The sequence below is a fragment of the Lontra canadensis genome, unplaced genomic scaffold, assembly GCF_010015895.1.
Source record: "Lontra canadensis isolate GAN:19392208 unplaced genomic scaffold, GSC_riverotter_1.0 scaffold38, whole genome shotgun sequence".
Lineage (NCBI taxonomy): Eukaryota > Metazoa > Chordata > Mammalia > Carnivora > Mustelidae > Lontra > Lontra canadensis.
In genome coordinates this window covers 12,037,114-12,054,129 of record NW_022631032.1, presented here as the reverse complement: position 1 = coordinate 12,054,129, position 17,016 = coordinate 12,037,114, and the positions used below count along the sequence as shown (strand labels likewise).

At 40.7% G+C, this 17,016-nt stretch overlaps 1 protein-coding gene across 1 annotated transcript in view; it reads left to right on the top strand.

Moving 5' to 3' along the window:
* The first annotated feature begins 1,597 nt into the window (after window positions 1-1,597).
* PCCB (propionyl-CoA carboxylase subunit beta) overlaps window positions 1,598-17,016 on the top strand; it is a 107,825-nt gene continuing 92,406 nt past the window's right edge. Inside the window, exons 1-5 of the mRNA XM_032869637.1 lie at window positions 1,598-1,820; window positions 4,645-4,764; window positions 5,762-5,830; window positions 8,521-8,577; window positions 10,172-10,285. Of these exons, the coding sequence (XP_032725528.1) occupies window positions 1,638-1,820; window positions 4,645-4,764; window positions 5,762-5,830; window positions 8,521-8,577; window positions 10,172-10,285 (543 nt within the window). The 5' untranslated portion in view covers window positions 1,598-1,637. The remainder of the gene's footprint in view (window positions 1,821-4,644; window positions 4,765-5,761; window positions 5,831-8,520; window positions 8,578-10,171; window positions 10,286-17,016) is intronic.

Sequence of the window (17,016 nt, the reverse complement as noted above, 5' to 3'; positions counted from 1 at the left end):
CAAACAGCAGTCTCAAGGCTCAGCCCATATGAAGCCCCAAATTCTGAATGTGGCAAAATTCTTCACACTCTAGCTCCGTTACTGCTCTGCAGTCTCATTTACCAACATTCCTCAAAAGCTTGAGATACAACTGTGTGTGAATCTGAATATGCCACTTCTGGCATATAGTTAGTTACTTTTTGAGAGATACTCTCCTTGACACATCCAGCCTTGAGCAAATTCTCCCCTAAGCTACCAGGCTAGTCTTTTGTCTATCTCTCTAGGTTGATGAGATTTTTTTAAAGATTTTATTTACTTATTTATTTGATAGAGATCACAGTAGGCAGAGAGGCAGCAGAGAGAGAGAGGGAGAAGCAGGCTCCCCGCCAAGCAGAGCCCCATGCAGGGCTAGATCCCAAGACCCTGAGATCATGACCTGAGCCAAAGTCAGAGGCTTCAACCCACTGAGCCACCCAGGCACCCCGGCTGATGACATTCTTAAAGCAGTGACCCAAACGCAGGTCCAACAACATCTACCACGGAGTCAGGTGGGCTTTGTCCAGCCACATGACTTAAGGTTCTGGATCCTCAGCTTCCCTGTAAATCCAGGTGAATAACTCCTACTCAAGGAAATGTAATAAACACTGGTGGTTAGTTCTTGGTTTATAGTAAGTGCTCAAAAATATTTGCTGAATTGAATTGCATTAAAATTTAAGCCCCAGGCCTGAATTTGGACTTTATGAAGGCTCTGGCTGTGTGAGCCGGAGCTTGGAGGGGTTAATGACCAATTTTAGCAGTTTTCTCTGTGGCTAAGAATGCAAGATATACACCTTGTTCTCTGCCTTGAAGACCTGCTTGTTAGCTGGGGAAACAGACGGACAACCTCCCAAGAGTACAGTTCTGAATTCCTAAAGCAGTGGTTCTCAAACTCTAGCAAGCATGAAAATCACCTAGAGGTCATCTGTTGAAACAGATTGCTGGCTACAGCCCGAGTTTAATTCAGTAGGTCCGGGGTGGAGTATGAGAATTTGAAAGTCTTCATTTCCCGCTTGCTCTCAGGTGATAGTCAAACTGCTGCGCCCACGCCCACACTTCCAGAACTACCCACTAGAGATTAGGAGCCCTGTGCTCAACACGCAGCACAGAGTGGGTCTCTGTATCCTGGCCCCACTACATCTTGAGTCTCCGCTCTTGATCAAATCACTCTACCTCTCTGTGCTTCATTTGTCTCATCTGTGAAATCAGGATAATAAGGTAATGCAAGTGAGTGCTTAAAGCCACACTTGGCAGTGTTTTTTTTTTTTTTTTTTTTTTAAACAAATGTCGTCTATCTGCTATTATCTATTCATTTTCTGGAGGTAGTGGGACGACCAAACTAGAGGTCTAGGTAGACAGAGAAGAAGAAGAACCAAGACCCTCTTCCGTGCACCAAGGAAGGCACAAGAGCTGAGGACCAGTATTATCCTCCTTAGAGTAATGCTCTAGTGGGGTCTGGGGTCTCAAAAGCTCCGCCTTTTCTCCTCAGGGGGCCCTGATGTCCAACCCACAGGTTCTTTACGTCCCATAGATGCTGCGCAGGCGCAGAACCCTCTGTGCCCACGCTTGACGCACATGCGTACTCAGACGCACAAGGTTGGGGGCTGGCCGGCAGAGCAGAAATGGCGGCGGCAATACGCGTGTTGGCGGCTGGAGCAAGCCGCAGCGTTGTGGTGAGCAGTCTCCGGCCCGCAGTCCGCAACCTGTGTAGCCAGCCTATCTCCGTTAACGAACGCATCGAGAAAAAACGCAAGGCCGCATTGGTGGGAGGAGGCCAGCGCCGCGTAGATGCGCAGCATAAGCGAGTGAGTCCAGCGGCGGTCGGGCCATCCCCTCGGCGTTCGCGACCTATCACAGCGTGCCGAGCTCGCGACGCCCCAGTCCTTTCAGCCAATCAGCTCATGCCGGGGAGGGGCGGGGTCGAGAAGGTTCACCTTAAGTACCTGTTGCCTTTCACCAAGTTGCAGGTAAAACGAGGATAAGCACCACTGTGCTTTACTACTCTCCACTTTAATTCTGATATTTAGAGGGAGCTGGCCGGCTCCCAGCTGTCTCACCACTTAACATCTATAGAATTTTGGACTAGTTACTTCATCACTAGGAGTCAGTTTATTTTAAGAAGAAGATAGTAGTACTTATCTCTTCACAATCTTATTGGTATAGCTACGGAAGCGATGATAGGCACTTAGGGGAAAAAAAAATCTGTTTAATCTCCTGCCCCGTGAAAGCGTGGTAAGTTCTGCCTCCCTTATGGAAGCAGGAACATCGGAACATATGGCAGGGGAATTAACGTGGGCAAAATCTCACAGTAATCTGGGGCGGGGTGTGTACGGGGAACTTGTGGAACTTCTGACCCCGCAATGCTGGCAGAACGCCTTTAAGGTCTTAGCATGCATCGACATGCTGGGTAGGAAAGGTACCTGTCGGAGGCAGGGAGATTTTTGAGGTGAGACAGCTGACCTTCAGAGATACGCTGTGTGGACCATTTAGCAGCAGGAGAAACTGAGGCTCAGATCAATGACCTGGGACTTGAAACTAGGCTCACGCAGTGCATCACTGACACGTGTGTGAATCTGGACTGATGTGCTGAATGAGTTAAATCACCAATCTGGAAGATAGAGAAGTGAAATTCTTAGAGGTGAAGGTCATTGAGGCACAACTGTTAAGTGTGGGGGTGGTGAGTGGGGTGGAACGCTGGGATCTTTAGTGAGGAGATTTGAACTAGCTCTTTATTGAAGTCTAAACAGGATGCTGATTGATTGATTGATATTTTTAGATTTTATTTATTTGACAGAGAAAGAGAGCGAGAGAATACAAGCAGGGGGAATGGCAGGGAGAGGAAGAAGCAGACTCCCTGCTGATCAGAGAGCCCAGTGCAGTGCTTGATCCCAGGACTCCAGCAGATGCTTAACTGAGCCACTCAGATGCCCCTTGAGTGTTGATTTAAGTGTTATAAATTCTGATTTGACAAAAACATGAAGGTGACTGTTCCTTTTTGACAAGTTACTTAATCCCTAGGAGTCAGTTTATTCTAAAGAGAAGATAGTAATAATTTCTGACTCTTGGGAGTGAGATGTAAATTTGGTTGAGTGTGGGTCCATCTGGGTAGTGCAGTCCTTAAGCCTCAGACTCTTGGTTTTGGCTCAGGTTGTGATCTTCAGTGGTGGGATCAAGCCCCAAGTTGGGCTCCAGGCTCAGCAGCGAGTCTGCCTGGGACTCGCTCTTTCTCTCCCTCTGTCCCTCCCCCAGCACCATCCCATGTGCACTCTCTCTCTCAAATAAATAAACCTTAAAAAAATTTGGCTGAGTATGTGGTGCCAGGAGTGCTTTCCCTCCCTCCCCTGGGGTGGCTCTGTCTCGATTGAAGGAACCTTTACATCATCCTTTGGAAGGCCTTTCAGTGCTCCTGTGCACTCTTTCTGTTGGGACCCATTGCTGACTTCCTCTCTGGAACATCACCCCACTTCTTCCTGGGTAGACTCTACTGGGCTTAGATGCAGGCTCAAGAAGCAATTTTTCTTTTGCTATAGCTGACTTAGTCAGGAGGCTGACTTGATTTAAATCCCTCTCTCCACCCCTTTTTAAACAAATTTTTGGACTATTTCCATAGGACAGATTCCCAGAAATGGAATTACTGGGTCAAAAGATAGAAATATTTTTAACACTCTAATATATGTTGCCAAATTGCTTTCTGGAAAACTTAATCTACTTTACACAATAGTGTATATGATGGCCTGTTTATTTTAGATAGACCTCACTGGCTTTGGCTACTTTCTTATGGGGCAAAAAAAAAAGCCAGTTTGAGGTGGTTTTTTCCCCAGGGTGGAGGGAGGTTGGAATACAGTGGGCCTGGCTGTTTGGCTTGCTCTGAGTAAGGGCTTGAGAGTCCAAGCAACAGAGGCTGTTGATAAGTTGAAGGTTCCAACCTCACCCCCCCCACCCCCCCGCAAGCAGCATTTTTTTTTTTTTTTAACTCTTCTCAAGTGAGCTCTTGATTGCTCTCTGTCCCACTCCTTTTCTTCTCAGATATTACCTCTGTGGGATTGTTTCAGTATCATAGTGTCACTGTCAGGTGTGGGGTCCCTAAGCAGAGCCCCTAATGTAGGATAGTGAGAGGAGCCCATGGAGGAGGCAGGAGAAGAACCAGGAAGTAGTCCCAGAAGTGTCCTTGGGGTTGAACACTAGTGAGGTGAGTTTGTGTGGAGTTCCCTAGAAGAAGCTTGTGAATCTGGGTATGTGGCCTCAGACCCTTCACTAAGCCTACTTTAGTTTTCCACCTCCTCCATTCTTCTTTTTATTCCATTATTACTCCTTAAGTCTCCAGTAAATGTTTGTGGAACTAGTATCTTGTTCCACGGTCAGGATCTCCTTACTCCCACTTCTCTTCACCTTTTCCCCCTCCCATTTCCTTATTTGCCTTCCCCAGTCTCCTGAAGCACCCTGTCTGCCCTGATGTCCTTATTGGCTGAAATCTACTTGTCATACCTGTGTTTGGGGCGGGTTGATGGAACAGAGGCTTTCATGAGAGGTGAAGGGGTAAACCCTGTCTTCCTGGCCTTCTCATGAATGCTCCTTGCTTACTGACTTTGCCTATGATGACCCCACTAAATGGTTTTTGTTGCGTTGTAGGGAAAGCTAACTGCCAGAGAGCGGATCAGTGTTTTGCTGGACCCTGGCAGTTTTGTTGAGAGCGACATGTTTGTGGAACACAGATGTGCAGATTTTGGAATGGCTGCTGAGAAGAATAAGGTATCTTTTCACATGGTGGTGTGAGCCACTAAGTTGCACTTTCTAGCTGTGGCCGTGCTGGCCACTAGACTAATGAAGACCTTTTGGAACTCAAAAGTACATTTAAGAATTTTCAGGTTTGGGGCCTGAAGTTGCAGAAGTGCCTCTGGGGAAGTAGTATTGGGCCTCCAGGTTGCCCTACTTAACCTTTGTCTGCAGATGAAGGAATGTGAGTGGGACTGCTCATACCTTGGGCAGTGTGACTCTGGCCCAGTTTCCAGGGCTCTGGTTGTGGGTTCAGAGATCTCACAAATATGGATTGACAAACTTGGAAGGAAAGATGAGAATGTCTTCTAGTTGTGTTCTAGTTTGTCTAGGAAGCAGAGACCCCTAAAGCAGGACCATTTGCCTGTTTTGACATTCTAAGTTTATGGAGCTTTTGAGGTCAGAGTCACCAATACTTTTTTTTTTTTTAATTGGGTGTTCTCCATGGGTATGCGGAATTCTTTGGACTCACTTTTGATCAGTTTTCCTTGGGTCTGCATATATGCTGTTAGTGACCAAAGATTTATAAACTTGGCACCAAATCAGCTGGCTCCATTTGAGTCATTATGGGCCACATAGTATTCCAGGATTCCAAGCAAAATGATGGGTTTGCCTTAAGGTTTGGGGGTGGGCTGTGTGGCTTTGTAGACTTGCCATGTGTCATTCTATGCCCTCTTCTTCCCGTGGCATTTGGTAGTGGCAGCTCTAGGGAGTTTTGATTATTTTGCTTTTAGGAAGGAAGATGAGATCTAACTATAGTGCCCTTCACTTTATTGATGAAGCAGTAGCCTAGGGCTTGCTGTTGCAGAGCTGAGCAGGGGAAGAGGAGAGTCCGTCATGTTCCTGATTCATACTGAATTTCAAGAAATTTAGGGTGCGCATTTGTTTTGGGCTTTTTTTGGTCTTTCATTGCCAAATTCACTAAAAGACATATTTGGGTTTTTTAACTTTTATTTTTCTATTTTTCTGATAGTTTCCTGGAGACAGTGTGGTCACTGGACGGGGCCGAATCAATGGAAGATTGGCTTATGTCTTCAGTCAGGTATTTAATAACTCCAATAGGCTGTGCGTTCCTGGAGGGCAGAGCCAGGAGCAAAAGACATGACAAGAGAGCAGTTTTGGGGAATGAAAACTTGCTTGTAGTGGGGCAGATGAGGGATTTATTTTCTGTGCATATGTCGAGAGTTTTATACTATAGTATGTGTTTTTTCTTAGGGAGAAAGAATCAGTAGTCTTGAGTGATGATCACAGGGAATTAATCATGTAAAAAGTCCCAGGCCAGGAGTTTAATCCAAGTGAGTGAGATTCCTTTTGGCACGTTGGGTGTGTGCCTGGAGGGCATCCATGTTCTGGGCATTATGTCGACTGAGAGAGTGCTGTGAATGCAGCCTGGGTGGAAGGCACTAGACTCCATGAACCATAGGTTTTGGGCTTTCCTGAAAGTGTTAGAACAAATTTTCTTAAGCTGCATAAAGACAGATAAAGTGTCTTCACACTGAGACCGTAGAAGAATATAGTATAGGAGGCAGAATAATGGTCCCTCAAAATGTCCAACTCCTAATTCCTGAAGTTTATGAATGTTACCTTACATGGCAAAGGGTAATTAAGCGCAGATGGAATTAGTGTTGCTAATTAGCTAACCTTAAAATAAAGAAGCCTGGGTTACCCAGGTGGGCACAATATAATCACAGGGTCCTTAAAAGAAGGAGAGGCAGAAGCAAAGTTCCAAATGGTATGTTGTGAGAAGGGCTTGCCACTGCTGGCTAAGAAGATGGAGGATGGGAGTCATGAATGAAGGAATGCAGACGGTCTCTAGAACCTGGAAAAGGCAGGAAAAATGATTCAATCTTGGACCTTCCAGAAAGGCGCCTAACCATGCTAATCTTGAGTATAGCTCAGTGAGGCCCACGTAGGACTTCTAAATTACAGGACTGTGGGAGAATAGATTTGCGTTGCTTTAAGCCACTGAATTTGTGGTAATTGTTAGAGCAGCTAATAGTAAACTAACACTATACTGTTCTGGGTTTGATTACTTCCTCTCCCCATCCCCCCACCAGAGGTGGAAATATGCATATAATTCTAAGTGTTTAGTTCCTTTTTATAGATCTAAAATTATAAAGCTTGTTTATGGGTTTAATAGTAAAATAACTATGTTTGGGTAATTTTGAATGTATTGTACTTAGACAATACTCATTTACTTAATGAATTCCCTTTGAAATGTTTTAAAACTGTGTTACAGATGGGTCTACCAAATGCTTAACTAGAGGAAATGATTTCTCCTTTTTGTAATTTATGAGAGCTAGGCAAAAACTTGTATAGAAGGAAGCATTAATCAGATAGCCAGAACAAAGAAAGTTACTGTGCTTTCTGGGCTCAACCTTCTAACTACTGAGCAGATACAAAAATTCACTGAATTGATACTTTTTATCAGCCCATGGGGTAGGGTTGGGTAGGGATAGAGGGGAGGGGAGAGGGAAAAAACTGAGCCAGAGTTTCTGTCCTGAAGATGCTAATCATTTTGTATATAGAATGGGGCAGGACAGGAGGGTCTTCAGTAGAGATAGAGTGAGAGAGATTCTGTGCAAGTGCTGTGGGCTGAGGACAAGGGATGATCGAATTCAGGCTTGAGGGATGTTTTACGGAAAAAGGCATTTAAAATAGGTTCTGAAGGATACTGAGGGTGGGGAGTGATTAGCCAGCTTTTCTGTAGTGATCAGCAAAATGTTACTATCTGCAATTGCTTTTTGTGGGGAACTTCTTTTCCAGAGAAGCAGCCTCAGTCTCTTGCTTGATAATTGGCCATAGGTATGTTCTGGGGAGACAAGTAGGGGGAAAGGAGAGCCCAGTGCTGGCTCATCATTCAGTGTACAGGTTCCTGATCTCATGTGTTTTTAGCCTCACTTTCGTGTTCTTTTGCTGCTGGTGATTGTGAATCCACAGCCCCTCTGATGAAGTTGCTTTCGAGAATAAACCTTTCCTCTTCTCAAGATGAAGGAGAGGCCCTGTGGGGCCCAACTGCTCCCCACAGAGACTTTGTATCAGTCTGTTTTCACCCCTCCTCACTCCCACTTTCCATGGTTCCTGCATTGTCCCCTCCTTGTGGTTACTGCCCCTGCAGTGTATAGGCTTCTGTTTGTTCCCTCTAAGTCAGATATTCTTCTTGTGCTTTCCTTTCCCCTCGAGTTTGTTCAGTCTCTCCTCTGTGGATGTTTCTTCTTCCTTTTTTGTCCTCGTGGGCTGGATCTCTTTTTAATTCGCTGCTGTCTTTTTGAGATGGTTTTAGGAAGGAGGTCCTTCCTACTTCAAGAAGCCCTTTACATCAGAAGCTAATGAAACTCCATAAGCCAGAGGAAGCAGTGAAGGCTCTGATTGACTTTTTTCATCTCCCTCATCAAAATGACTGATACTTTCTAGTAATAGAAATGCCTCACTGTTTGATATCTCTAGAATCTGATGTTTCAGGTTAATTCTGCATGAAAAGTTTTCCATAGAGCTGTGACTCATTTTTATAGAGCAAGTCTTTTGCTCCCAACAATACATGAACTCCCTTTAAAGATACAAATTATTTCATAGAATAGTGAATGAAAGAAGACTACTCCTAATTTTTTGAATGTCTAAAAATCCCTCAAAAACTTTTGGCTAAGAGTTTTTCATTTCTTTCTCCTCCTTGTGGCTCTTTGTCCCTGGCTAGTCACTATATTTTAGTTGTTGATTTAATTGTTTTCTTTTTAGGATTTTACAGTTTTTGGAGGTAGTCTGTCTGGGGCGCATGCCCAGAAGATCTGCAAAGTAAGTATTTAGTATTGAAAACCAGTACTTTCATCAGTCAATTGGTATATATTGAGTATTGGGGTGCAGAACTATATGTGGGGTGGGTGCTGACCCAAAGTTCTCTTCAGTCAGGAGTTTATAACTTTTTTTTTTTTTTTTGTATCATGGATCCCTTTGGCAGGCTGGTAATTATTTGCATGCATAAAATATGTAGGATTACAAAGAATTAAAAATATTTTAAAAAATCACATTTGTAATATATGTGTTTTCTAGTTCCTCAAGTAACGAAATTTAGTTGTGGATCCAAACTGCTATAATTTCACAGTATGAGTATGAATAAATTTCACAGTATGAATAAATATCCTATTTCAAAATATCGGCAACAACCTGAATGTGCCATAAAAATATCCATGGCTTCTATTAATGACAAAGTCACAGGTATTTCTAATACTTTATTAGTATTTTTTTTCACTTTTGTTCATTATTAAAGGAAATGCTAAAGATCAACCAGAGTTAATAAAGATAAAGATGTAAATTTTTTCTCGTCCAAGGCATGGATGAAATCTGTTTATAGACTGCTTGGGGTTCTGAAGAGTCCAGGTAAAGAGCCCGTGGTCTAGGTGGAGAGTCCAGGTACTAAAAGATAAAAGAGCACTACAAGGATTGATTACATGATGGTATTTTAAAAATACTGCTAGTGATGAGATGCTCTGGAGATGAATAAAAATATAGATTATATTTGGAGAACTTTGAAATTAAAGGTAGGGTTGACTGTTAGTGGCTGGTGAGCGCTTCCCTGTGTAATGAAAAACCTGGATTCTAGACATGGTCTTGTCATATGTTTCTGAAACCTTGGACCAATCCCTTAACTTTTAAACCTCTCCGATTTTTCTTTTTACTACCTCTGTTATCATGGTTAAATGAATAATATGGAAGTGAAAGTGCTTTGTGAACTGTCAAGAGCTATTAGGAATGTTACTTATTAGGCTCTCAACTACTGACCCACAAGGAAAATATAGCTTATTACAAGTAAAAGCAGGCCTGGGCCTGGCCTCTGGTTAACAGATGGATCTACATGTACTTTCACGAAAATAAACTTTGCTATTGTGTCTACTGTTAGTTCTTTCAAAAGAGTAATGGGGTCAGGGATGGAGTGGTGGCGGCAATAGTGGTGGTGGAAGGGCCTGGCTGGCTCAGTCAGTGGAGCATGTGATTCTTGATCTCAGGGTCATGAGTTCAAGCCTTATGTTGGGCATGGAGCCTACTTAAAATAACTAACTAACTAACTAACTGGGAACATAACTGGCTACTGGAAAATATTATAGCTAGGCCTGAGGCTCTAGAAACGGTTGTTAGGAACAGTCTTTGCCCCTGCTGCTGGGAAGTGCTTTGGCTCTGGGATGCCGGAAGGGGCTTTAATCTGCCCTTAAAATTTTGGTTCTTCGTTTTCCAAGAAGGTACCCAATAATCCTGGGGAAGAAAGCCAGTGTAAATGACTCCTGTCTTGAAAAGTGCGCTTCGAACATTTTCCAGAAAACACCATGGTGCTTTATAAATTCTGTTTTTGTTAACAGGATCAGTTGTCTCATAAAAGATTTCTTTGCTGTTTCAGATCATGGACCAGGCCATGACAGTGGGGGCTCCAGTGATTGGACTGAATGACTCTGGGGGAGCACGGATCCAAGAGGGAGTAGAGTCTTTGGCTGGCTATGCAGACATCTTTCTGGTGAGAAACCTGTTAACCGAGTATAGAGAGTAAAATAGTACAAGGCTCAGTTTTCAAAGCTGTGTCCTGGTCAGAGCTTCCTTATCCCTATTGTTCTCTGCTCTGTGTCTGTTCTGTGGCTTCTTCCTGTGTCACTGGGGAAGGCATGGAAGGTGGACAAAAAGCAAGAGAGTAGGTGGAGTGGGTTTTCTTTTTTTGTCACAGAGAGCCACTCCTAGGGGAAAACTAAATTAAAGATCACTTGTAAGGGAAATATACCTGATTATTTTTTTCAAAAGCAAAGGACATGGAATTATAAAAGATTAAAAATGAATTGATATGATTCTAGAAATAAGAATTTTTAAAAAAACGCAGTGCTTTTTCCTTTGGTTAAAACACAAGATCATTGTATGAAGTTCAAGTTGTAGTACAAAGAAGAAAAATTAGCCAAATCCCACCATTCAGAAACATTCAATGAACATCGAATTCAGATTTCTTTCTGCTTACTTACTAAAATTACAGAGAAAGAAATGATAAACACAAAAGTAAATTAAATGTGTCATTTGAAGTAGGAAGTATATTATAGGAGAGTAAGGGAGATTGGAGTGAGGGAGAGAGATACTGCCAGATGGAAACTTGAGAAAAGGGACAGATCTACATTTCTAGAGAGGGGAGATAAAAGGGAGAAGGCAGGAAAGCAACAGGCAGACATTGTTTCTAATCAGGCCAGCTGTTGTTGTCATCCCCTGGGCTGTAGACTTATGAACATTCTGTTCCTGTCTACTGCCCTTTAGGTTCCATGAGAAAAACGTCTATTTAATTTGTGTAAGATGCTCTGCTAGTTGTGGAAGTACTTATGTGGAAGTACTTATGTTCATTGTGGAGCCACTTTGTAGATCTTAAATCTACTTTTTAATCTTTAATCTTGAGGTCCAGGCATAACCCACTGGGGAGAATTAGCTCTTTGGGGGGCATGGTCAGATGATTTAGGCCTAGAAGGTCTCCTCTGGCTCTTAGCTTGAAATCGTGCCTATATTGGAAATGAAGGAAAGGAAGTGTGGCCCTAAGAGAAGTGGCAATAAATCACCACATTTTAGAGCTTGTCAGTGTTTTAGAATATCTCCTACTCTAACCCGTCTTCATGAGTACGGGCTGCAGGAGTTGGGTTTTATTTTCTTTTCAGGAGATAGGCTTCAGTGATGTTAATAGATTATTTGCTGGGGTGCCTGGGTGGTTCAGTCAGTTAAGTCTCGGACTCTTGATCTCCAGTTCAGATCTTGATCTCAGGGTCGTGAGTTCAACCCTGTGTTGGGCTCAGAGCCTACTTAAAAAAAAAAAAAATTATTAATGCTGCTTGTTACTTGTACATCTCCAGCCACTTCCTTCTGCCTGTACTGTTAATTTAACTTTTTTTCTAACTTTATTTTGATAGAATTTCAAACTTTATATAAAGATGGCAAAAATAGTACAAGGAACTCCCATATGTCCTTTACCCAGATTCGTCACTTGTTTACATTTTGCCCATTTGTTCTATCATTTCTCTCCATATGTATGTAGTTGCAGGTTATATTTATCTGAAACACTTGAGAATAAATTGGATGTTGTACCTCCTTTAGTTCTTAAATCCTTCATCATGTGTTTCCTAAGAACAAGGATATTCTGTAATCAAGTGAGTACAATAATAGAACTCAGGAAATTTAACATTGATTTACCGATATTATTCTTATCTATGATACTTACTCAGATTTCATCAAACAATCCTAAATAAAGCCTGCTATAGCTGTTCCCCTACTCCCTTATGCCCCATCTAATCCATGATTAAGTACTGTCTGTAATTATTTTATCTCTTTAATTTCCTTTAATTTGGAGCAGTTTCTCAGTTTTTCTTTGTCATCCATGACCTTGACATTTTGGGGAACAGCTTTAAAAGAGGTATAATTTACAAACCATAAAAATCCATCCATTGTAAGCATGTAATTCAGTGACTTTTAAAAAAAATTCTAGTAAAATTAATGTGTTTCAGGTATACAATATAGTGATTTAACAATTCTATACATTATTCAGTGCTCTCATGGTAAGTGAACTCTTAATCCTCTTCACCTATTTCACCCATCTCCCCACTCACCTTTCCTCTGGTAACCATCGGTTCTGTATAATCAAGAGTCTGTTTTTTGTTTGTCTCTTTTTTTCCTTTGTTTGTTTGGTTTTTTAAGTTCCACATATGAGTGAAATCCTATGGTATTTGTCTTTGACTTATTTCACTTAGCATTATACTTTAGCTCCATCCATATTGTTGCAAATGTCAAGATTTTATTATTTTTTATGGCCGAGTAATCCATTATTTATAGATGCATGCATGTGTATGTGATATATATGTGTGTATGTGTATGTAGAGACATATATATCACATCTCTATCCATTCATATATATATATAGATATATATATATATATCTATATATATATCTATATATATCACATTTTCTTTATCCATTCATTTATTGATGGACACTGATTGCTTCCATAGCTTAGCTGTTGTAAATAATGCTGTCATAAACATAAGGGTGCATATATCCCTTGGATTTAATGTTTTTGTATTCTTTGGGTAAATACTCATTAGTGTGATCACTGGGTCATAGGATAGTTCTATTTTTAATTTTTTGAGTAATCTCCATACTGTCTTCCACAGTGACTGCATAAGTTTGCCTTCTCACCAGTGGTGCACAAGGGTTCTTTTTTTCTCCACATCCTTGCCAACACTTGTTTTATTTATTTATTTATTTATTTATTTATTGATGATTTATTTGAGAGAGAGAACACATGCACAAGCAGGAGTGGCAGAGAGAGAGGGAGAGAGAATCCCAAGCACACTCTCTGCTAAATGCAGAGCCCAACATGGGACTCAACCTCATGACTGGAAATCATGACCTGAGCTGAAATCAAGAGTTGGATGCCCTACTGTTGTGCCACCCAGGTGCCTTGTGTTTTTGATTTTCACTACTGGACAGGTGTAGGGTGGTATCTCGTTGTGGTTTTGATTTGTATTTCCCTAATGAGAGATATTGAGCATCTTTTCATACGTTTGTTGGTGGTCTTCTTTGGAGAAATGTCTGTTCATGCCCAGTTTTTGATTGGATTATTTGTTTTTAGGATGTTGAGTTATATCAGTTCTTTATATATTTTGGATACTAACCCTTTATTGGGTATGTCATTTGCAAATAACTTCTCTCATGCAGTATGTTGTCTTTGAATTTTGTTGGTTGTTTCCTTTGCTGTACAGAAGCTTTTTATTTTGATGAAGTCCCAATAGGTTATTTTTGCTTTTGTTTCCCTTGCTTCAGGAGACCTATTTAGAAATATGTTGCTACGGCCAATGTGAGAGGAATTACTGCCTGTGCTGTCTTCCAGGACTTGTATGGTTTCCTGTCTTATGTTTAGGTCTTAATCTTTCCAATTTTTTCTAGAAAATTGATTTCTAATTTAATAGTGTTAGAAAAGTTGCATAGTCTGACTTCATTCGTTCTGAATTTTTTGAGACTTGTTTTGTGGCCCAATATTTGATCTATTCATAGAATGTTCTATGTGTGCTTGGGAGTGCTGAATCCTAATCACTAGGCCACAGGGATCCATGTGCACTTGAAAAGAATGTATATTCCCCTGTTTTGTTTTTTTTTTTTAAAGATTTTTATTTATTTATTTGACAGACAGAGATCACAAGTAGGCAGAGAGGCAAGCAGAGAGAGAGGAGGAAGCAGGCTCCCTGCTGAGCAGAGAGCCCGATGCGGGGCTCGATCCCAGGACCCTGAGATCATGACCTGAGCTGAAGGCAGAGGCTTTAACCCACTGAGCCACCCAGGCCCCCCTATCTTCCCCTGTTTTAGGGTGGATGTTCTGATTGTATGTTAGATCCATCTGCTTCAGTGTTTCATTCCAAAGCCAGTTTCCTATTGATTTTCTATTTGGAAGATCTGTCCATTAATGTGAGTGAGCTGTTAAAGTCCCCTACTATTATTGTTTTACTATAGATTACTTTTATGTTTGTTACTAGCTGCATCACGTATTTGGGTGCTCTCATGTTGGGTGTGTAAATATTTACAGTTGTTAGAACTTGTCGGATTGTTCTATTTATGATTATATAGTGTCTTTCTTTTTTTCTTGTTACTGTCTTTTGTTTTAAAGTCTATTTTGTCTGATTAGAAGTATTGCCACAATGGCTTGCTTTTCACTGCCATTTGCATAATAAATGCCTTTCCATTCTTCACTTTTAGTTAGCACGTTTCTGTCTGTCTGAAATGAGTCTTTTGAAGGCAGCGTATTGATTGGTCTTACTTGATTATCTATTCTATCACTGTATGTCTTTTGATTGGAATGTTTAGACCATTTAAGTTTAGAGTAATTATTTCTAGGTGTATATTTTTTGCTGTTCTGTTACTGCTTTTATGGTTGTTTTTTTCTTCCCCATTCCTTTCTTTTATTCTTTCACAGTTTGCTGACTTTGTTTAGTGATGTTTTTGGATTCCTTTCTCTTTATTCCTGTGGTTACCATTAGGTTTATATATAAAATCTGCATATGGTGGTTTACCCTGGGTTGATAGTTGCTTAAGTTTGAATCCATTCTGGAGTGCCTGGGTGGTTCAGTTGGTTAGGCATCTGCCTTTGGCTCAGGTCTTGATCCCAGTTGGGGAATGAAGCCCTGTATCTGGCTCCCTGCTCACAGGGAGCCTGCTTCTCCCTCTCCTCCCTGCTGGTGCTCCTTCTTGCTATTCTCTCTCAAATAAATAAATAAAACCTTTAAAAAAAAAGTTTGAACCATTCTTTACTCCTCTGCCCCCGTGTTTTAGGTATATGGTGTCATACTTTACAGCCTTTTATTTTGTGAATACCTCAACTGAGTTTTTTTTTTAATTGATATACTTTATTTTACTGCTTTTGTGCTTCCTACTTTTCTTACTTATGATCTCTCCTTTCTACTCAGAGTCTCCTTTAACATTTACGACTTTGTTTTTAAGTTTTCCCAGCTTTGGCGCACCTGACTAGCTCAGTTGATAGAACATGTGACTCTTGATCTTGGGGTCTTGAGTTCAAACCCCATGTTGGATATAGAGGTTACTTAAAAAAATAACATTAAGATTTTTTTTTCTCCCCGGATTGAGTCTTCTGATAACTGTTTCTGGTTTTGGCATCAGAATAATTCTGGCCTCATGGAATCAGTTGGAAGTATTGCCTCTCTTCCCTTTTTTGGGAAGAATTTATAAAGGGTTGACATTAGCTCTGTAAATGTTCAGTAAAATTCATCAGTGAAGCAATCTGGACCTTGAGTTTGCTTTACAAATAATGTAAATAATGAGGTATAGTTATCTATAATATATTTCAGGTGTATAAGATATTCACCAATTCTGTACATTATCCAGTGCTCATCATGATAAGTGTAGTTCTCCTCTGTCACAGTATTATTATAATTCTTGAGTATATTCCCTATGCTAAACTTTTCATCCCCAGGACTTATAACTGTTAATCCTCTTCACTTGTTTTGCCCATCTTCCACCCTCTTCCCCAAATAGAGAGCACCCAAATACGTAGATAGTTCTTGATTACTGGTTGAATCTCTGTTTGTTACAGGCTTATGAGATTTTCTGTTTCTTCCTGACTCATTTTCAGTAGTTTGTGTTTTTATAGGAATTTGTTCATTTAATCTTGGTCATCAAATTTGCCATACAATTTATAGTAATTTTTTTGTTATTATCTTTATTTCTATAGTAATACCTTCCATTTTTCCTTTTAATAATATGAATATTTTTGTCTGTTTCAAAGTTTGTCAATTTTGTTGTCACAGAAGCAGCTTTTTGTTTTTTCTCTATAGTCTGTTTGATTTATTTCTACTCCTAGTTTCCTTTCTTCCTGTTTGCTTTGTTCTTTTCTGGTTTCTTAAGGTAGAATATTGGATTATTGATTTGAAATCTTTTTTCTTTTAGTATGTCCATTCACAGCTATAAATTTCAGCTGTATTTTTAAATGAGACACATGGTCTCTTCTAGAGAATGTTTCGCATGCACTTGAAAAGAATGTGTATTCTGTTGTTGGGGTCAATGTTCTATATATGTCTGTTATACACATGGTTCATATTGTTTACATCTGCTGTTCCTTCACTGATCCTCGGTCTGATGGTTTAATCCATTATTGGAAGTAGGATATGTAAGTCACTAGCTAATGTTGTGCACCTATCTATTTCTTCCTTTGATTTCTGTCAATTTTTTGCTTCACATATTTTGGGTCTCTGTTAGGTGTATATATTTTTATAATTATATATCTTTTTGGTATATTGAACTTTTGATCAATATATGTATGTCTTTACCTCCTGTAATTTTTTAAAATTTGAAGTCTATATTGTCTGACAATAATAGAGCCACCCTGGATCTGTTTAGGTTACCTTTTGCATAGAATCTTTATCTTTTTATCTTTTTTTTTTTTGGGGGGGGGTCAAAGAATGTAGGTTAGATTTTATTTAGTTGAAAGAGAAAATGAGAGGGAGAGAGTGAGGGAGAGAGTGCATGAGAGGGGGTAGAGTCAAAGGGAGAAGCAGACTCCCTGCTGAGCAGAGAGCCCAATGTGTGGGTCGATCCTGGACTCCAGGGTCATGACCTGAGCAGAAGACAGACATTTAACTGACTGAGCCACCCATGCACCCCAACATAGAATCTTTTTCATTCTATTTTTTTATTTAAACCTTCCTATGTCCTCATCTATAAAGTGAGGT